Here is a 22,329-nt window from a genome sequence, read left to right on the forward strand (position 1 = left end):
AACCTACAGACAGCGCATCCTCTTAAGTCTTTTTCCCGTTTTCTTCCAGGTTTCCCAGACTGCATAGCGCAGTGATAAGGACGTTTGTCCTTGTGCAGCACTATTCCGCAGCCATGATGGCTGTGTGTGGCTTGTCCCAGATGAAGAACTACACCACGGTTGAAACCCTAGAAATTACTCAGAATCTCATCAACTCATCAAGACAGTGCCGCAGCGGCCATGGGCTTATGGTGGTTTTAAGGATCCCATGCATCCCACTGGCGGCGGTGGCTTACGAACGCCTCAACCACGTGCGGGAAAAACTTGCCCTTGAGGACCACTTTGAAATCATCTTGGGCAATCCCAACTCTGGAATCACCATAGGGAAACACTTTGTGGAACAGCTCAAGGTAACGTGTACAGCCGGTCAACTCCAGAGAGGACCTGAGCTCTACAGCTAATGTGGCTGCTGACCAGAAATGCCTGTTGGCACGATGGCTGAATTCCAGTGGTGGACCAGCCCATTCTACACAGATCTTTAGCCTTTCCTCCTGCTGGATAAGCAGTATCTGGACTGCCAAGTATCCATGGCAATGCAGTCAGCATTTTTTCACCTGCCCCAGGCCTGCCTGCCAGCTGGTTCCGATAAGTATTTCCGAAATAGAACAGACCCAGTATAGGTTGCTAAGGAGGAAGGGGGAACAAAGGAGAGGATAGAATTGTCAGTATTTAATGCTGGGAGTGGTTGAGGGCAAAAGAAGAAGGGGACGACAGAGAATGAGGTGGCTGGATGGAGTCACTGAAGCAGTAGGTGCAAACTTAAATGGGCTCTGGGGAATGGTAGAGGACAGGAAGGCCTGGAGGATCATTGTCCATGGGGTCGCGATGGGTCGGACACGACTTTGCATCTAACAACAACAATATATGTGGCATAAAAGAGAAATTGTGTTTAAGTTTGTTTTAAATTTGTTTTAAAAATTTACTAATCTCATAAATTGTAATTCAGGGCTAGGTTGAAATTGCAGATACCTCTTAATCTATAGCTGTAGGCCCTGGTTTGATATTTTATGTATGTGATGAGGATATTATAGAGGCCTTAAAGCGTTTTTAACTTGCATTTTAATCAATACATGTATTTTCATATTTTGGAACAGTTTAAAACTATCTACACCTAGAATTAAACTGCATGTTTGTATTGCTGTAACTTTTTGGGGCTCTTGATATTAAAATGCTTAGCTTTCATGAAACACTGTTCCTAAATCAGCCTTTGTCAACTTTTTTACCATTGAGAAACCTCTGAAACATTCTTCAGGCTTCAAGTAACCCCAGAAGTGGTGTGATCGTGCAGAATATCATTGAAGAACATAGCTGTGTAGATACCCATCTGGGGCCCCTCCCCTTTCCATCCCCTCGAGGGGCATCATTGGCCATTTTGGAAGGGGTGGGTCGACATGACCACATATGGTCATATTATTTGATAAATGTTTAATACAATTAAAAAGTATTAAAAATTAATTAACTCACACCCATTCAGGAAACCCTTCCAGGGCTTTCAAGAAACTGCAGGGTTTCATGAAAACCTGGTTGTCCTAAACCATCACATGCATGTTTTCTGTAATCCTGACTGCAGTACTTAAACTCAGCCAGAATTATTCTTACTCTTTTTCCCTGCATTACATCTGAGGGTGAGAGACAGCAGCCTGCCTAAATCTCTTCTGGAAGTTTGTAGCTGAGCTGAGGACTGAACCAGGAACTTTGTGGTGCAATGCTCTCTCCCACCTTTGACCCCAGTTTTGGACTCCAGCCACCGTTTCTGTCTTCTGCAGTGCATCAGATATATGCTGACTTGTTTGTTTCTGATGTCATGATAGATCTGGCAAAAAATTGAAGATGCTGAATGGAGTCCACAGACCTATTTGGAACTGGAAGGTCTGCCTTGCATCTTGATCTTCAGTGGAATGGACCCTCAAGGAGAGTCTCTGCCAAGGTAATAACTCAGCACTGGTGAACAGTTCCATGAAATCCAGCCTAGTCCTTCTTGTGCTGATCGGTACGCACAAGCTGGTCTCCAGTAGCATGAAACCTACAGCATATTACAATCATAGTATCATAGAGATGGAAGGGATCTCCTGGGTCATCTAGTCCAACCCCCTGCACTATGCAGGACGCTCACAACCCTATCGCTCATCCACTGTAACCTTCCACCCCCTTGAACCTTCACAGAATCAGCCTCTCCATCAGATGGCTATCCAGCCTCTGTTTAAAATCTCCAAAGATAGAGAACTCACCACCTCCTGAGGAAGCCTGTTCCACTGAGAAACCGCTCTAACTATCAGGAACTTCTTCCGGATGTTCAGACGGAATTTCTTTTGCATTAATTTCATCCCACTGGTTCTGGTCCATCCCTCCAGGGCAAAAGAGAACAACTCTGCTCCATCCTCTACATGGAACCCTTTTAAATAATCGTTTTTAAGCAAGAACCACAGAGCAGATCAGATGTTGCCTTTTCTTTGATGGACTAATTTCCAGATAGTAGGATGCAAACGTTTGGAGTTCATTGAATGCACTTGGCCCAGTAAAACCTTATATAGTCAGTTTTTCTCATACTGTGGATGTCTGACAAGGCACACCAATGTATCGCCATTCCCCATATCTTTTTTATTAAGTAAGTGCTGACACAGACTAAGATAGGAAATATATCACATTTACTAGCTTTAGAGAACATAGTCTAGGTGAAAGGGTGTTGTCTTATTTACAGTACATGTGTAGACAGGATGCACACTAAATGCCAAATGCCAGGTTTTTGGCAACATTAGCACGCATCAATCAAACTGCTACACATCTAGTATTCATCAATAAAAATAACTACTTAGCGACCACTGTGGTTCCCTTGCAGTGATGTTAATTTGGAAATAAACTGGTTTTGGCCAGTTTTGCTTTACGAAAATCACAATAGATAAGAAATGATCTCAAAGACTCCTACAGTTCTTTCATTAATTATTATTTCTCTGTCCAAGGTCCTTAAGATACTGCGATTTGCGTTTGATAAATTCCTCTTGCTTGGTGAGAACAGCCTTGGAGCAAGAACTTGGCTTGGCAGCCTACTTTGTAAGTTCTGAAACCTCCCCGGAGAAAGTGGTCTCAAATGACGTTCTGGAAAGTGACCCAGAGAAGCTAAGCAGCACTGATAATGAAGACGAAGAAACAGTAACGGAAGGTAAACGGACATTCACAGGCTCATTGCACTACAAGATGTCAACTAGAAGGTCTGGTTGAGAAAATCAGGTTAGGGGATCCTGACGTAGAGGAAACTCTTGGGCACTTGACGATCCAGTAATTATGTCGAGTGATGGTTAATCTCTCTTCGCTGACTTGGCACTGCTTTGAAATGCCCATCCTCTTCTGTACCCCATTAGGCCCAGATAGCATGTTAAGACACAAATATTATGAATAACTGCAACACGGCAAGTCGTTTTGATCTGCAATAGCTGCTAACTCCAGGATTTCCTGTTCCAGACTGAGACCCTGCATGGTGAATGGAATAGAATAGACAGCTAGAACTACAGAAACTTGAATTCTAATCCCTGCTCCTCCATGAAGCTCTGGGGCAATCTTGGGCCAGTCGCTCTTTCTTAGCTTAACCTAGTGCACTCAGTTGCTTTAAGGATGAAATGGGGGGTGCAGCTTCATGAGCCACCCCGAGGGCAGGAAAGAGAGGATTTTTTTAAAAGTCTAACTCTGTCCCCCACAAGACATGCACACTTCCATGCATTTTAAATTCATTTGAATGAGACCGCCACTGAAGGTTTGGAATACAACATGTGCGGGAAGAAACGAAATCCCCTTTACTTCTTAGTTCCCAATTGCACCCACCAGGTCAGGTTTTTCCAGTTCAGGTGATCCCATTCTATCATTTTTTTGCTGTATTCTGGAGGAGGAGAGAAAGGTTGATGTTAGAATCCTTTTGGGGAGCTAGGAGAAATGAGGAATTGTGGCTAATAATGGGAAAAGGTTAGTGACACTGTTTCCCAATGCTGGGCCTTAAGGAACATGGGAATCCCAACCAGATTTGTTCTGGAGCTGATAAACACGCCTATGAAGGTTTCATAATGAAGCTATAAATGCTTAATACCAACCATTTCATTGTGTATGTGGAAGCCTTGAAACTTCAGAGTGGGTTGTTAAAGAGATGGACAATTCAGTTCCAGCCAGTAAATAATATGGCATCTACTTCATTACTTTAAAGTCTTTAAAAGTAGAGAAGAGCTGGGTTTTTGTACTCTGCTTTTTACGACCCAAAGGAGTTTCAAAGTGGCATACAGTCGCCTTCCCTTCCTCTACCTACAACAGACAGAGGAAGTTGGGGCTGAGAGAGCTTTAACAGATTGGCTCTGCAATAACAGCCCTAAGAGAACTGTGACTAGCACCAGGTCACATGTGGATGAGGCATGGGGAATCAAGCCCAGTTAGAGGCTGCTGTATTTAACCACTACACCAAGATCGAACAAAGCCACTTTCAGAAAATGTAATGCAAATTCTTTCCCTTTAAATCCTGAACCAGGCTCCACTTCAGAAAAAAGAAGCCCTGTCCAAAGAGAACGATCTGGCTCACATGATTCTGCAGCTTCATCTCTTTCTTCTAAAACATCAAGTAAGACTTTGGCATGAACAATTTACGGTATTTATTTAGGTGGTGGGGGATTATCACAGTTTAGCCCATGTTGTTGTGAATTGGGATTTACCTCACAACTCATCTGAAAGGAGACTAAGAAATAAAAATTTTGCCAAGACAAAGTTTAAGGGATTACATACATTTTTTCCAGTATTACTTATAAGAACTCTGTAACATGGATTCTCCCCTCCTTCTCCCTGTCTTTGCCTGAGAGGCAGCAGAGAATCTGTGCCCATGAGTGGGCTTCATCTTCCTCCCAGCCATCCCTTCTCACTTGCCGTACTTCGATGGCCACTACTACCCAATCTCTGCCCTTTATTTTTATTTGTTATTAAGTTTGTATCTTCCCTGTCCCCATGGATGGGCTCGAGGCAGTTCACAACATAAAACCACCAACAATAAAACATCGTAATCATCAACATCAGTAAAACCATCATAAAGGTAAAGGTATCCCCTGTGCAAGCACCGAGTCATGTCTGACCCTTGGAGTGACGCCCTCCAGCGTTTTCATGGCAGACTCAATACAGGGAGGCTCATAAAACCATCATAAAAACCCTAATAATAACTACCCTCCATTCACACTCCTGCCCATTGACTGATGTCTCCTGAGCATTGACTGAGGAACCCCGCACCTCCCTACCGGAATAACATCCTTCCAAGCAGCACTGGTCACAGTAGAAAACAGAACACTTCCAAAATGTTGTATGTCGTACACACTTAGTTGCATTGAGCTCCAAGTCTGGCCATGGTGAGAAATAGCAATATAATGTTGAGACAGTACTTTGGATCTGTTTACACGTTTCGTTTCAAGAATTACCTTGAGTGAACCAAATGAGTGAGTCATGATGCTTCACATATAAAACTATTGTAGCAGGAGTTATCATCATTTGGGAAAAGGTATACACTGTCATTTGCATAAAGCTCTGCAAACTGCAGGGTGAGTGCTTATAGCAAGATAAACATAATGCAGTTCACAAGGCCTTATGGGCATGACAGTGTACACATTCAGGAAGCTACTGTAAACACGCTTACCCATGTGCTCACGGCAAAACAGGTCATATTTCATAACTGGTACCATCCAGTCCCCCCGCCCCAACTCAGAGGTTTTCACTCTACATGGAGATGATTGTCTTACAAGAGAAACATCCTATGATAAGGGGTGTTTGTACTTGTCCTTTCCAGAGCGTCCTGATGGGATACTTATTTCTTCCTCTGTGAACTGCTTGCTCATGGGCTGGGGAAGGTGTAGAGAATGCTTTGGTTTGGTTTGCTTCAAATGTGATTCAAGCCACCATTTCAGTGTGATAATATATCAGTTAGGGAATTAGTGATATACTATGAATCTATGCTGAATCAGTTTCTTGATTATTCTTCCAAAATGCACCTAGATTATCATTCCTCAAGCTCCTCTCAATCCAGTTTTAGAATGTGTGTGATCACGTGGCGATTTGGAATCCCAGTTATCCAGATTTGGCATTTATGTTTCACCTGCTAGCATTTTGCTGTATTTGAAGTCACTGTGTGAATTGTCCCTTACTTTTTGCTTGAAACCAAGGCTGATTCTGCACTTACTTTGTTTATTCTGTTATGGATCCTGCTGAATTCAGATCGATCTGAACTTGGGTCTTCCTCTATTCCCCCCCCCCAATTGAAACAGAAAGTGTTCTGCACTCAATTGGGGATGCTCAGAAGGGGGGGAGCCATGTGCAGCAGGAGGATCTTTCTTTTCTTGAACGAGGGTGGGGGGAGGATTGGAGACGGAAGAGGAGGGGGGAAAAACAAGAGGCAAATCTCTGCTGAGAGAAGTTAGGGCTTCTGGAGCGCAGTCACTTTAAGACAAGCCTTGCAACCAGGAACCAGGAAGACTTTAAACTAAAGCCCTGGTCAATCAGGGAAGACTTTTTGTTACAGTGTTGGAGGCATGAGGTAGCAAGTTAATTCGCAAAGAGCAGAGAGCTGCACATTTACTCATGGTGGTATTTGAAATATCGAGGCTTATATCCACTCCAGGATATCGCGGGGGAAAGGTAGAATCACCACAAATCAATCACGCATGTTGCAGAGGGAAAATTTAAAGTGCCCAAAATCAAATGCAAATCGAATTCAGTGTAGGCAGGAGGGATTCATTCAAACTGGGACTGGGTAAAAAGCCCTATGCAGACTACACCCAGGTCTCAATAGAGCGCTTCAACAACACTCAAAATGTAATCTGGATTCAGTAGCGCTCTCTAATAAATAAAGTAGAAATAACAATGCCAGTATCAAAAATGGGCCCACGTTTCTATTTTATTGCAGATGATGACTACTGAACCCAGGTGATGGGGGTGGGGGGTGGGGAGTAATTGCACTGGTCAACAAAGGTTTAACATTTTGTTAAAACCTTTATTTTATTGGTAGGCACAGCATTCTGCAGTGAAACATCGCCTCCATCAGTAACTGCAGGTGACACAGGAAAGTCAACCCATCAGATGCTAAGCAGCAGTACAGAAGAGAGTGTGAATAACTCTGAAAAGCAAAGACCAAAAACGGACAAAGATTCGAAGTCAAACGCTAAAACCACTCAGACGTCCATCACTTCCTCATCGGCCTCTCCATTCTCGTCGTCTTCTGCCTCCTCGGCACCTACGCACAGCTCCTTTGTCCTGCAGGCCCCTCAGTGCTCCATGACCAAAGTGTCCCAACAGCCTCCTATTGTTTACCTGCCTAAGCTGGTGTATGACATTGTGACCTCTGCTGACAGCACAGGACTGCCTAAGTCATCGTCCCTCCTGCCTTACCATTCTGTGATGTGGGCAAGCTCGTTTCGCCCACTCATGAGCAAAATGATGACCTGCACAGAGCAGTCTCTGTATTACCGCCAGTGGACTGTCCCCAAGCCAATCCACATGGACTACAACAACCGGAACGAAGGCAGGATGGACACCTTCCATCCAAGGAGGCTGTTGCTGAGTGGGCCACCACAGGTGTGTAATAGAAACAGGGTAATTATTCTTATTTTATTTTAATCGAGTCTCACTATTGCATAAGGACTGCCTCGTCGTATTGGACCATAGCTCCGGTCTATAACAGCATTCTGTTTTCAACAGATAGGATCTGAATTCTGGGTTGGATCGATTAATCCACCAGTGAAAAGGGCTGATATTTTTCTCAACAGCTGCAGAAAAGGTGATTCCCCCAGGAAAATTGATTCTTGGGACTGTGGGACCCATGTGGACTGATACCCATGCAGGTCAGAGTGCTTCTCGAAGGAGGGAACAATCCCCTACAGGCTAGAGCTTTCAGAAGGATGAAGAGGAAGGGTGATTTCATCACTTTCTCTCTCCTCTAAGAAGCCTCCCCAACCTGCATGGCCCAGCTTTCCAAGAGTCAAAAGAGACTCTTGAGGGAAGGGACAGGATGTAAGATCCACAAACCTTGTAAGTGCAGATTAGTGGGTCCATCCCTCTGGAAGTACATACCAAGTACATGTGTTGTGGTAAGAGTAAAGAGAGATTCAGGTGGGTTGCCCATGTTGGTTTGAAGCAGCAGAACAAAGTTTGAGTCCAGTGGCCCCTGTAAGACCAACCAAGTTTTATTCAAGACTAGGGGCCAAGCCCGTTGCATTCAGGAATACAGCGGGTGCTAGATTAGGGGGGTGGAGTCGAAGAACTCTGCAGATGGCCTCCCCCTCCCCCCCCCAGAACTGCAAAGGCTGCAGGAAGCTGTTAGGGAACTCACCGGCAGGAGCAGCTCTCACACGGAAGGGATCTGCAGCCTCCGAGCCTCAGTGGGAAGTGGAAGGAGGAGGGGGTGGCCAGGGGTGGGGGACGGAAGGTGACTGGCTGGCTGATGAACAGATAGGCAAGCCAGTTGGAGAAAGAGGCACTCAGGGGCGGGACAGCCACCCTGAGTGGGTGTTAAGCGCTGAGTGGCACTTAAGCCATGAGACCAGCTCCTCCTCCAAGCCCTTACCAGAAATATACAGTGGACCAGATAAGCTTTCATGTACATGTAATAGCTGAGGAAATGTTGTGTCGTTGAATTTGAAGAAGTGTTCACTGCACATGAAAGCGTCTACCTTGAATAAAACTTTGTTGGTCTTAACGGTGTCACTGTTCCAGTAAGAGGAAATGATAATGTTAGTGTTCTGCCTATGTGTGTGGTTCTCTTTTTCCCTAAGGCATCGGACTTTTTTGGGCACACATGCTCTATTGTTTTAAAATATTGCTCTTTTATTATTTCAAGGTTCGCAAGTGCTACTTGTTCTGCTTTTTTCTTAGGGAGCTGGTTTCCATCTACAGCCGTTTGGTGTAGTGGTTAGGAGTGCAGACTTCTAATCTGGCATGCCGGGTTCGATTCTGCGCACATGCAGCCAGCTGGGTGACCTTGGGCTCGTCACGGCACTGATAAAGCTGTTCTGACCGAGCAGTGATATCAGAGCTCTCTCAGCCTCACCCACCTCACAGGGTGTCTGTTGTGGGGAGAGGAAAGGGAAGGCGACTGTAAGCCACTCTGAGCCTCCTTCGGGTAGGGAAAAGCGGCATATAAGAACCAACTCTTCTTCTTCTTCTTCTTCTTCTTCTTCTTCTTCTTCTTCTACTTTTAAAATTCTATCTGCTCTCATTGCTTTAATGGGTCATTTTAAATGTCTTAAGACATATTGTTGTTTTTCTCTACTGTGTTAATTTCCCCCTAATCTTCAGTATTTTCCCGTTTCGTTGTTTTTAAAATTTTATAAGAATTTAGGCTGTCAGGTGCTTAAAGAGTCTCGACTGAGAATGCACAGGCTATAACTATACAATCAACAAGACAAATCATGCATTAGCTTTATGTGTGTGACATGAATCCCACTTTGGGCAGCATTCTTGATCCAGGGTGTAGACCAGGGGTAGTCAAACTGCGGCCCTCCAGATGTCCATGGACTACAATTCCCACGAGCCCCTGCCAGCGAATGCTGGCAGGGGCTCCTGGGAATTGTAGTCCATGGACATCTGGAGGGCCGCAGTTTGACTACCCCTGGTGTAGACTCTTGAGATGTTCTTGTGTGCATGCAGGCATCCAGGAGGGGAGGGAGGTTTGGCAGATAGGGTTGCACTCCAGCATGGTGTAGAGGTTAAGAGCAATGGCTCCTTGTCCGGAGAGCCATGTTTGATTCCCCACTCCCCCACATGCAGCCAGCTGGGTGACCTTGGACAGTCACTGTCCTGTTAGAACTGTTCTCACAGAGCAGTTTCAGAGCTCTCTCAGCCTCATCTACCTCACAGGGTGTCTGTTGTGGGGAGGGGAGGGAAAGATACTTGTAAGCCGCCTTGAGACTCCAGGTAATGAAAAACGGGGTATAAAACCCAACTCTTCTCCTCCTCCTCCTGTATACATAGAGAGTAATTCCTGAATTAACAACTGAAGAGGGAATAACAGGAGAGACCTGCAGGGAGAATGTAATAAGTGGGCTTTGAATTAGACTGTGTTGGTCATTCGGATTTCGGGTATCCCCCCCAAAAAAATGATGCTGAAGGCAAATAGCTGCACAGTTTCTGATGTGTCTATTTACAGATAGGAAAAACAGGAGCCTATCTGCAGTTCCTCAGTATCTTGTCAAGAATGCTTATTCGACTGACTGAAGTGGATGTTTATGATGAGGAGGAGATCAATACTGGTAAGTTTTCCATGTAGAAAGAGCTTTAAAACTCAGAATACTTAGATTTGCTAGACAACATGCTCAGTGCAGTTGTAAAGTGGACAGCAGCCACACAAAGTGCTTAACTGTGCCACTCCTGAAGTTCTTTCATAAGCCAAGGGGACTTTAGGGCAGTGGTTCTCAACCTTCCTACTGCCGCGACCCTTTAAAACCGTTCCTCATGTCGTGGTGACCCCCAACCATAAAATTATGCAAGTGTTCTTTCACAGAAATTAAACTGAAACTGACCAATGGCATGAAGATCCATTGTTTATGATTGTATATAAATTGCTTTTTTTCCAGGGTTTCTCAGTTCAGTTCTGCCTCTTGCCAAGCTGTGCCGCCACCTGGAGTACCTGGCCAGAGACTGCACTGCACTGGGGGCACTGCTGGAGCGGCTGGCGGCTAGGCGTGGGTGCCTGCAGGAGAAGAGGCAACAGTGGCAGTGCCCCACCCCCCCAGCCAAGCTGCTTGCCCTGCCACAGCCCCTGTGAAAGTGTCGTTCGACCTTAAAGGGGTCCTGACCCCAGGTTGAGAACCACTGCTTTAGGGAGAGAGTGGATACCCTGGCCATTTCTGCACATCCAGTTTGGTGTAGTGGTTAGGAGTGCAGACTTCTAATCTGGCATGCCGGGTTCGATTCTGCGCTCCCCCACATGCAGCCAGCTGGGTGACCTTGGGCTCGCCACAGCACTGATAAAGTTGTTCTGACCGAGCAGTGATATCAGGGCTCTCTCAGCCTCACCCACCCCACAGGGTGTCTGTGGTGGGGAGAAGAAAGGGAAGGCGACTGTAAGCTGCTCTGAGCGTCCTTCGGGGAGAGAAAAGCAGCATATAAGCACCAACTCTTCTTTTTCTTCTTCTATACACCTTGTATAGCCCAAGCAACTCCATCTTGTCTGTGTTTTCAAGCGACAACTGGCTTGTTACTGCCCTCAGGCAGTCTTACTAGGGCTTCCTTCCACCCTCATTAAATAATGAATTATCCATTCATTCAAGTGGAAGACAATGTGATAATCTGCATAGGAAGAGGTTGTTTTCCTGTTCCCTGCCCAGGGTTCCAGCCAGGTGGGTGAAATGTTCGACTTAATCATTGCATATTTCCTAAACGTCCTTTTTGTTCCCGATGTGGCAGGTCTCAAAGAAGAGTCAGGTCAATATTACCACCAGCCAGGGGACGCATGGCCTGATTTTGAAACAATGAAAAAGATGCCCTTTGACTATACGATCCACGATCCAAAATACGAAGACGCAAGTCTCATTTGTTCAAGAGTTCTAATTAAGAACGAAGGTCAGGATTCTTGTTTGATTCCTTGTTTGGTTTTGAAACAAAACAGAGGGATGTGCTCGCTGGGTTGCAGTACAGCAGCACAGCTGGAGCGTTCAGTGGCATAATAGCAATAACTTTGATAGCTCAGCAACCGAAATGCAATTGAGTCTGCATAATGGCTTGGATCCAGTGGCATGTTTCCAAGGATGGAAGACTTTGCCACTTCCCCTCCGTGTGCTGCAGCACAAAATGCTCTCTGAAATTATTCCTCAAGGGGCCACCAAGATCAGCAGCTGAACTGTGTGTGGGGGTGGGGGTGGGGGTGGGGGGTGGAACTAAGAAAATTCCACTCTGTGGGTAGAAATATTTCCACTCATGAAAATGCTCTGCTGGATCCAAGTCAATGATTTACTAGTATCTGGGATAAACAGTTACTACAGCTAGATTAATCCAGAGGCTGCCATGTTCCCAGTGGGAACATGGCAGCTGCTTTTCTGTTCTTCCCAAGCAATATATCCCTCATTGCTATCTATCAGCTCTCCCCAAATCTCTCCATTCTGCCTGTCTCTCCTGAGCCTGCCTCACATTCCTGCCTTTATCCTGTGGGGTCACACACTTGGGGGAGGGGGGTTCACATCGTCCATCCATCCACGACTGCCTCCTCCCCAGCTTCCTTCTCTCCGGTGTTCCCAGCATGTGTCTGAGACTAACAAAGCAGAACTGAACTAGCCAAAACTGTCTTTCAGCCAAGAGTAAACAGCATATGTCTGCTGAATTACAGTCTAGCCACTGGGTGAAAATAGGGATGCCAGAACCTAGGTGTTATCTGGGGAGCCCCTGGAATTATAGCTCTTCTCCAGGCAACAAAGTTCTTCTGGGGAAGATGGGTGCTTTGGATGGTGTTTCCATAGCATTGTACACCACTGAGGTCCTTCCCCGCCCCAGATCCTGCCAACTCCTGGCTCCACCCCCAAAGTCTCCAGGTATTTCCCAAACCAGAGCTGGCATCCCTTGGTGAAAATGATTTGTAAATCCTTGTGGAAGTGAGCTCCTGTTTTGTGGGATACCACTAGATGGAGCAAGTAAACATATGTTCTCTCGGGAGGGGGGTGATATGTCTTCACAACGATAATCAGCAGCATTAATGTGTTTTAGAGCAGCTGTCCCCAACCCGGGACCAGTCTCTGGACCAGTCTCTGGTCCAGAGACTGGTCCCGGTCCATGGGTCAGTCGGGACCGGGCCGCTGCTTCTTCTCGTCCTCCTCCCTGGCTCCTGCCTCAGGGGCTGCCCTGCCAGTCTGCCGCCAGCTCACCTTTGGTGCTCTCCAGTGGCCGCCATGGCTGGGGCTCCCCCTCGGCGTGGCACTGCGCAGCTGCTGCTGGCAGCGCCCCCCAGTGGGTGGTGGGAATTCAGGGGCACCGGCGGGAAAGCAAATGGAGCAGGGGTTCAGGTGGCGGCAGCGACGTCCCTCGGCAAAAGACTACCCCCCCCAGGCCTCAGTAAAATTGTCAAGCGTTGACTGGTCCCCAGTGATAAAAAGGTTGGGGACTGCTGCTTTAGAGCATACAAAAAGAAAAATGCATGCTCATTATACAAAAAAACAACAATCCTCATCTTTTTGCATGGGCTATGTAGCCCAAATTGGAAAACAGTGTCAGATATTTCTTTCATTAAAGACAACAGTATTTTTGACCACGCTTCTTATGGAAAATTATCCGGGGCTGATTGGAATTGAAAATTTGTAGCCACTTGTAGGCTTGCTGACACAAAAGCCTGTGATTTTCACAGAATCAACAGACTCAAACGTTAACCCATCATTTGCCTGATTTGCACACACTGAACAGTCCAAATCCTTCTGTACAGACAGGTCAGCAAACAGAAAACAAGAGGACTTGTATATGCGCCGTCAGACAACTCGGATGAGGCTATCCAAATATGCAGCATACAACACTTACCACCACTGTGAACAATGCCACCAGTACATGGGCTTCAATCCCAGGTACCAGGTAAGGTGGATAAAACCAAATGTTCCAAGTGCAAGAGAAAACAGGTAGCTCTTGGCAAGCTGAACTAGTGGCACAAGACATGAGGTGAGAGGGCAGAGGCAAAAGGACTTGATACAACACACCACAGAGGGCTTTATAGGAAGACTGCTGAGCTATTTAATTCTTGGCTTGCCTCTTTTAAATATGCTTGCCCTACCATCCCCAGAACTCAAAGCAGTTTACAGCCAAAACTCTGCATTGCATGCATATTTTAGCTTTGTATGGTATGGACGTGTATTTTAGCTTTGGTTTTAATTGTTTAAATAATGTGTGTTTGAATGGTTTTTAAAGATCTGGTTTTATTATGTATGATTGTGATCCAGTGCCGTGATGGCCTTGATGAAGTCCGAAAAGTGTGGTATAAGTAAATAATAATAAATTGATATTGCTGTTTAAATTGCTACATAGGATGTATCAGTCATGGGTGGTAAAGCCAGTTTGGTGTAGTGGTTAGGAATGTAGACTTATAATCTGGCATGCCGGGTTCGATTCTGCACCCCCCACATGCAACCAGCAAGGTGACCTTGGGCTCATCACGGCACTGATAAAACTGTTCTGATTGAGCAGTGATATCAGGGCTCTCTCAGCCTCACCCACCCCACAGGGTGTCTTTTGTGGGGAGAGGAAAGGGAAGACGACTGTAAGCCGCTTTGAGCCTCCTTCGGGTAGAGAAAAGCGGCATATAAGAACCAACTCTTCTTCTTGTAAAATATACAATATATTTTTATCTAAAGAGAAACCAGAATATGTAACGTTAACTTGTTGTTTTTAAGAGCCAGGCTGTAGTGCAAGATGAGTTGACCCTTTTATCCCTTTTCCTCTGCAGCTTTATGAATCAACCTTGCATGCCTTTGCTTTTTCCTATTCCATGCTTGGAGAGGAGATCCAGCTTCACTTCATCATTCCTAAGTCCAAGGAGCACCATTTTGTCTTCAGCCATCCTGGAAGACAGCTAGAAAGCATGAGACTGCCACTGGTCACAGACAAGGTAAACGAACACGATGCACGTATCCAGTTGATGCATTCGTTTTATAGGGTCTGGACAAGGTGTTGCCTCCACTGCTTTGGTTCTGCTGCCGGATTGTGAAGAAGACCGATGGCCTCCCGCAGCATCTCTCTGCTGATAGCGAAACGACATGCCAAGGGGTTGGCTGGAAAACGGGAGTTCATCTTGACAAATTATCCATGTAAACATCCCCCTCCCTCATGTGAAAATGCAAATTACTCTGCTAGGAGACCTGCCTGCCATTCTCCTTAGAAGGGGATCTTTTGTTTGTTGCTGTGTTTACCCATCTTGAATGGGCACCACTGTTCCTGTTCCTTGATTCGTCCTTTCTTTTCTGGGAAAGGGTTGGTTGTAGTGGATCAATCCAGCACTTGCTTTCATACATTTGCGTCTAGAATGGGACCAAGGGAGTTAATAGGGACTAGGCATCAGACTGGACTTGGCCCTGGCATTTCTAGTTGCTGACACTTTTATAGTCAAATAACTTGCTTATTTTTAAAAGCTTGATTTCCTGGCCCACTGGCTGTGTTTTGCCCCAATTTATATATGTATTTTAGATTTAGATCAGATATTTATACTCCACAGAGATATTTTCTCCACAGTCAGGACCGAAAGTGGAGTTCCAAGTTGTGGGGACAGTCTTCACTAAGGAAAAACATGGGGATTTTTACTACTTTATTTTACTTTACTGCTACAGTGACTTGGGGCACCTTACAAACCTGTTTTGAATTAGATTCTTAACTAATCCAGTTCAGTCTGCAATATATACCCTTTCTCATGTGTCCAGGGAAATGCCAATTGCCACTTTGGGATTGGGAAACAAATTTCATCCAGGCCAGACTAGCCTGGGATTCTGGATTTTTTTTTGTGGGGGGAGCATCATCTAGGCATGAAATGTGGGTCACTGTGGATGTGAATTTCCTGCATTCTGAAGAGGGTTGAACTAGATGACCTTGGAAGTCCCTTCCAACAGCTGGGTGACCTTGGGCTCGTTACGTCCCTGATAGTGCTGTTCTGTTCCGACCGAGCAGTCCTGTCAGAGCTCTCTCAGCCTCACCTACTCACAAGATGTCTGCTGTGGGGAGAGGGAGGCGATTGAGCAACCTTGGATCAATCACAAACTCTTAGCTTGGCTTACCTCACAGGTGGATGCAGTGAGGAAGTGGAAGAAAGGAGAATAATGTCTTTGAAGCTGATTAGAGTTCCCACTGGAGAGAAGAGTGGGATATAAATAAGTGCAAGGGCACTTTAAGTTTAAAGCTGCAGACTTTGGGCTTAGACCCTATTAAGTCTGCGGGTTCAGTGAACACAGACTCCAATTCTTCAGAACAGCTCTTTTTATTTAGCGACTCCAGCAACAAACTCCAAATACTGAACAGAGAAAAACAGGCAAACTTGTGCACTTTTACACCTTTCAGGCAGCCAGCTGCTGCCTCTGATTGGCTCTAAGCAAGAGTAATCTGATTGGTCCTAACGGAGCCATCCGATTGGCCCTAAGCAGAGCAATCCGATTGGCTCTAAGCATAATGATCTGGTTGGACCTTAACAGATCCCTTTGACTGGTTAGAGCCTTGGCTTGCAGAAGCCCTCATTTGCATCAGTGGCCAAATGCCCTCAGACATAACAGACCCCATGCCTCAAAACTGTGAGCAGAGTCTAAACATGCAGAAAAGCTGATAGATTTATTGGAGAAAATAACACTTTATATGAGCCTCTTGTGGCGCAGAGTGGTAAGGCAGCAGACATGCTGTCTGAAGCTCTGCCCATGAGGCTGGGAGTTCGATCCCAGCAGCTGGCTCAAGGTTGACTCAGCCTTCCATCCTTCCGGGATGGAAGGGATACCTTTACCTTTACCTTTAACATACTTTATAGAGAAGAGAAGAGATAGAAGCCTGTCTGTCTATACTAGCTGGGAAAGGGGAAGAGCCAAACTGTTCTTCTCAGAAGAACCAGGAAAACCTCAGTAAGCCAATCAGAAACAAGAAGGGAACAATCTGAAACAGTGGGAGGTCCCAAACCTTGCTAAGCTCACTAGCTGTCCCCCTTACTGCCCCTGCAGGATTTTTCAGACTGTGCATTTATGCACAGTAGATCTTGCATATTCCAACATCAGCAGCCTACCTTTTTTCTTCACCCCTCCTTCCTTTTGTGTCCTTTTGTTTCAGCCTGAGCTCTAAAGTTTGCATTTTATTTTGTTTGGTCCAAATGCAGAATATGACAAGACCATTGCTTTCCCAATTGATCTGGGTGCCAAGACTTGCAATCTTTATATGTTCAGTTGTTGATTTCCCACCACACTCTTCCCTTGGTTAATGTTAAATCAAGACAATAACACGGAGATTCCCGCTTTTATAGAGCCAGGATTACATCAAGAGTCCCACGTTTACTCCCACCACTGGACGTCACGAGCACGGGCTTTTTAACCTCTATCACGCCATGGACGGGGCCAGCCACTTACATGTCTTAGTGGTCAAAGAATACGAAATGGCAATATATAAGAAATACTGGCCCAACCACATCATGCTTGTCCTGCCAAGTATTTTCAACAGTGCCGGAGTGGGTAGGTACTATGTACTGAACGAGTCACTGGGGGGAATAAAGAAGGAACGCACACATTACAGTGCGGCCCTGAGCATGGTTATACCCCCGGACTTCCACTGATTCAGTGAACTTAGAAGGGGAGAACTCTGCTTAGGACTGCACTGTTAACCAGTTTAAGAGATCCATTAACTAACTCGAAATCTAATTATAAAGCTGTGTCATGTTAAGTAAGAAAATATAGTGACACACTGACAGAAATGATCATTTTGTGTGTCACTACAAGAGCCTCTTGTGCCGCAGAGTGGTAAGCAGCAGAAATGCTGTCTGAAGCTGTCTGCCCATGAGGTTGGGAGTTCGATCCCAGTAGCTGGCTCAAGGTTGACTCAGCCTTCCATCCTTCCGAGGTCAGTAAAATGAGTACCCAGCTTGCTGGGGAGTAAACGGTAATGACTGGGGAAGGTACTGGCAAACCACCCTGTATTGAGTCTGCCATGAAAACGCTGGAGGGCGTCACCCCAAGGGTCAGACATGACCCAGTGCTTGCACAGGGGATACCTTTACAAGCAAAATAAAATTAAGAAAAAGACAACAAGCAAATTGGTTTATTGCATCTAAAATTGTCCTGTTCTAGACCCAGTTTTTCTCGATTGTGTTGGTCATATTAAGTAAGTCCACAGGTTTGAAATCATGGTTCTGGCCAGCAGTGGCTTTCTAAGTATCCAGGAGAAAAGGGTCTTTCCCTTTAACTGGAGATACCAGAGACTAAAACTAGGACCTTCTTTGCACAAAATATGTGCTTTGCCACTCCCATTAGATGATTTTAATCTATTATAAGAAATTGTTTGCACTTTGAGAATTTTTCTACTTCGAAATGTTCTTCCGAAGGGAATGAAAAAGAAAATATTAAATTGGTTGGGATTTTTTTAAGCAGTGAATTCAACTTCTCTTATTAAACCATAATGTATCTCATACGTATTATCGTAGCAAGATGTTGAGTTTTTTTCATATCCAAATGTATTTCAACTTAATTGGGTCATTACACTTGATTTCAGTTTAATGGGTTGACTAATTAGTTATTGATTAATCAGTTCCAAGTAGGTGGTTAGTCAATCAGAACTGTTTAATAAGTTGGCAGCCCTAGAATTGTATAGAAAAAGGATTTCTAAATAAAATCAGACTTTAATTTACCCCACTACAGAATGTCATTTACTTCTTTGGTTTTGATCACAGGTGCTGCTCATTTCTTGATCAAAGAGCTGTCTTACCATAACCTGGAGCTTGAGCGTAATCGGCAAGAAGAACTAGGGATTAAGCCTCAAGATATTTGGCCTTTCATTGTCATTTCAGACGACTCTTGTGTGATGTGGAATGCTGTAGAAATCGATTGCTCGGGTGAAAGGAAAAGGTAAAGGCTAACTTATTTCGGCTCTGCGCAGCAATTAGTCTTTCAAACAATCCAATTTGTGCATCTTTTCCCCATCCCTTCCAGTGAATACACCTGGACTGAAAGGAATGTCTCCTTGAAGCAAATTCTCCAGCACATCGAGTCCACTCCCAACGTCACCCACTATGCCTTGATCGGGATGAGGAAGTGGTCGAGTAAAACCAAGAGTGGGGAGATCAAGGAGCCGTTCTCCTGCTGCCACATTCATGACTTCGTCATGCTGAACGTGGACCTGACACAGAATGTTCAATACAACCAGAACAGGTTAGCACTCAAGGGCTGCTTCTCATGTCCTGCGGTGGCAGTAAATTTGGTTCTATCTAGATTTCTTGTGGTATACAAAGTCTGATTGTGCATGTTAGTTTTGAAGGATGTATTTCATAAAATGTTTTGCCCGCCATGTTGTATGTGAAGCACCCCCAACCTATGTCAGTGCTACAGACTGGCAGCAGTTCTTCATGGTCTTGGGCAGAAGTCTTTCGTATCACCCACTGTCTGGTGCTTGCTTCATTCATTCATTCATTCATTCATTCATTCATTCATTCATTCATTCATTCATTCATTCATTCATGCAATTTTTATCCTGCCACTCTCAACATTGCCATCCCCATCCCCTGGCGGCTCACAACAGTTTACAAAAACAACATAAAATCATACAACAAAAAATTTAAAACAACTCGTTAATGGTATGATCTACAGAACTTATCATATTTACATGTTGCAAAAGGAGTCTTTTGGCTTGGAGGAGTCGCCCAATGACATTTATGACCCTATCTTGGCCTCAACCAAACCCCTAGTGGAAGAGCTCCATCTTGCAGGCCCTGCAGAATTGAGTGAGAGATTAATCCAGGACCTTCTGCTTGCAAAGCAAAGGCTCTTCCACTGAGTCCCAGCCCCTCCCCTTCAATCATTGTAAATCTTCTGTCCACAAAGAGGAAAGCCGTAAGTGCTGCCTCATCTATCTCCCAAGGTTGGTGTGAGAATAAAATGGCGGAAGGGAGAACCCTGTAGCAGGACTCTGGAGAAGCAGCATAAACCTCTCCAAACTAAATAAATGTAGGCTGCTTCACATTCTCTGGGTGAAGAACGGAATTAAAAATACACTAAAGAAATAACGGGGGGATATGTGCCTCCCAACGCGATGAGTCAGTATGGTGTCACTACATTGACGAGAGGACTATAATCTGGAAAACGGAGTTTGATTCCTCCACTCCTCCTCCACAATGCAGCCAGCAGTTCTCATGTTCTGTCCAGGGCTGCCACAAGAACATTGTGTAAGATGTGCACTGCAAGGTCTCCACGTGGGGCCAATTGGGATCAGGATTGTGGGTCACAAGGAAAAGGGGACATAAGTCTGTCTCTTAGGCTGTCTCCCCAATCTGAAGTGCCCAAGAGAAAACTGTTTGATGTCCTGGGGGCGCCACATGTATGGACAGGGTTTCCCCAGTGGGTCAAATAGCTAGGGGGGATTTAGGTCAGGAAAACAACACAGAGCCCCCTCTCCCCATGTTTGACAGCTCTAGTCTGAATCGGACCCCTTGTGCACCAGGGAACTGAGGTCCTAGTGGAGGGTTCTTAGTGCATAGTTAATAGAAAGTTCTTGAGGTGACCCTGGACATGAAGCCAGGACCATTTAATGTGTACTTAGGTCCTCTGCTTCTTTTGATGCTTTCTGAAATGAAAGCACTTCCCCCTGAATTCATTTAGGAAGAAGAAATTGTTTGGCCAACAAAATTGCTTTTCCTGAAAGCCACAGGTTAAGATACTGTATTCCAGGCTGGCTGGCTTGTGACTGTCCTCCTTAAATGCAGCCCACGGGCCATGCATTCATTCATTCATTCATTCATTCATTCATTCGATTTTTATCTTGCCACTCCCAGACAAGCTGGCTCGTGGCGGAATAAAACATAATAATATAATAATATAATAATAATAAAACATATAACCCCCATAATAAAAACAATATAAACTGATAATACAGCATAGATAAAACAACATAGATGGTGGTCGTAGCAATCCCTCATTAAGCCATTATTCCTCGGTTCGTCCATTCCCGGCTATGGCAGCAGATGTAAATCTGGGCCGATGATAGACCCTCCCTCCCCCTAGGGGAGGACCTGCTCTTATCACCCGGTATTCAGCCCAGCCTCAACCAAAAGCTTGGCGGAAGAACTCCACTTGCAGTCCCTGCAAAACCCAGAGAGTTCTGACAGGGCCCTCAGGTCTTCCAGGAGCTCATTCCACCAGGTAGGGGCCAGGACCAAGAAGGCCCTGGCCCGGGTTGAGGCCAGGTGTGCTTCCCGGGGGCCTGGGATCCTCATCAGATTCATAACCACAAAAGCAAAGTGCCCTGCGGGGAGCATGAGGAGATAAGCAGTCTCGCAGATAGGTAGGACCAGACCATGTATAGTCTTAAAGGTCAAAAACAATACCTTTAACTTGATTTGGAAGCAGATAATAATGTGCAGGGAGACTGACAATCACCCCGGTTTTTCTATCAGGCAGCAACAAAAACAGGTTTATCAAACTCTTCCTGGGCACCACGTAATTTTGCTCAGGAGTTCACAAATCATGCAGTGGTGAGAGATTCCTGGTTCATACATTTTTCTCCCTATAATCTTTCTTCTTACATATGCCTTCCATTTGGACCAGCACTGTAAACTCCTTAAGGTTTATATCTGAAATTTCAGAACACCGATTCTCTGGGCTTTTCTGCACATGATAAATATTGTGAAATGATTACCTTGTGAAGACGCTATATTCTGGCTTCTCTGCATGACTTTGCCAACCTCCCACGTGTGGCCAGCAAACTGCTTGCTACATCCACCATTTTAAAGCGCTAGTTGGGGAATTGCATAAAGTGGATTCCTCAAACTAAAAGCGCTTTCCCCCAGCAGACAACCAGCACACTGCGTGCTAAAGAAATGTATGGAGGCAAAGAAGCGCTATCTCTGCCTCCCATGTCCCGCCCTCGTACCCACCTCCCTCTCTCTTCTCTTGGGAACAGGTTTTTAATTTTTTTTAAGCCAACGGCGTGGAGCCATGAGTAGGCGTACAAGCATGCAGGCAAAGCCAAAAAGATTTTTCCCCCAAAGTTGTCACACAAAGCATGCCTTACTACAGTCCCCCCCACCCCGAATCAGGAAACGAGATTAATTTTTAAACAGTTCAAGACTCGTGATTCCATAAGGGGTGGCATTAGAAAAAAGCATTATGTATCTATGATTAAATATGCGTTTCAACGGAGAACTATTAATTTTATAAAATTGCTGAGCATTGCAGGATCTTTAAAAAAAGGAGAAAGGGCATTGGCTGCCTGGCTTGATTGACAGGCGGAAGAGAGTCGCTTATGAGCCGCATTGCTCTCTTCCGCCATTTCCAGCAGCGCTTGTGGAGGGTAAGAAGCGTGAAAAGGCGGTAGACTACAGTGAGATGGCAAGAAGGTGAAGAATGGCCAGGGTGGGATATGCTGGCATCATGCCGTTTTTTTGATGTTTGGAAGTGCCTTCTTTTTTGAACAGATCTGATACCTGAACAAAATTGTTTAATGGAAGCTGGCAAGTTTCCAGTTGATGCGACTGCAAATCACAGGGACATTGCTGTAGTTTCTATATAATTTTTTATCTGAAGAAGTGTGTCTGCAAATGAAAGCTTTTGATTAAAACTTTGTTGGTCTTAAAGATTCCACTGCACACTCAGACTTTGTTCTGATATC

The 22,329-nt window shown here is 45.2% G+C and overlaps 1 protein-coding gene across 10 annotated transcripts in view; it reads left to right on the forward strand.

Moving 5' to 3' along the window:
- The window catches only part of GREB1 (growth regulating estrogen receptor binding 1), a 122,574-nt gene that overhangs the window by 91,102 nt on the left and 9,143 nt on the right, over nucleotides 1-22,329 (forward strand). For 8 of the 10 annotated variants that reach the window (XM_077310879.1, XM_077310887.1, XM_077310870.1 and 5 more), the window contains 12 exons: nucleotides 50-389; nucleotides 1,851-1,966; nucleotides 2,997-3,196; nucleotides 4,541-4,630; nucleotides 7,049-7,632; nucleotides 10,184-10,286; nucleotides 11,443-11,598; nucleotides 13,442-13,584; nucleotides 14,450-14,611; nucleotides 16,985-17,189; nucleotides 18,401-18,575; nucleotides 18,660-18,878. In XM_077310879.1, the coding sequence (XP_077166994.1) occupies nucleotides 50-389; nucleotides 1,851-1,966; nucleotides 2,997-3,196; nucleotides 4,541-4,630; nucleotides 7,049-7,632; nucleotides 10,184-10,286; nucleotides 11,443-11,598; nucleotides 13,442-13,584; nucleotides 14,450-14,611; nucleotides 16,985-17,189; nucleotides 18,401-18,575; nucleotides 18,660-18,878 (2,493 nt within the window). The remainder of the gene's footprint in view (nucleotides 1-49; nucleotides 390-1,850; nucleotides 1,967-2,996; nucleotides 3,197-4,540; nucleotides 4,631-7,048; nucleotides 7,633-10,183; nucleotides 10,287-11,442; nucleotides 11,599-13,441; nucleotides 13,585-14,449; nucleotides 14,612-16,984; nucleotides 17,190-18,400; nucleotides 18,576-18,659; nucleotides 18,879-22,329) is intronic. The other 2 variants (XM_077310853.1, XM_077310862.1) reach the window with 1 other exon arrangement.

This window comes from Paroedura picta, chromosome 1 (assembly GCF_049243985.1).
Source record: "Paroedura picta isolate Pp20150507F chromosome 1, Ppicta_v3.0, whole genome shotgun sequence".
NCBI classification, from domain to species: domain Eukaryota; kingdom Metazoa; phylum Chordata; class Lepidosauria; order Squamata; family Gekkonidae; genus Paroedura; species Paroedura picta.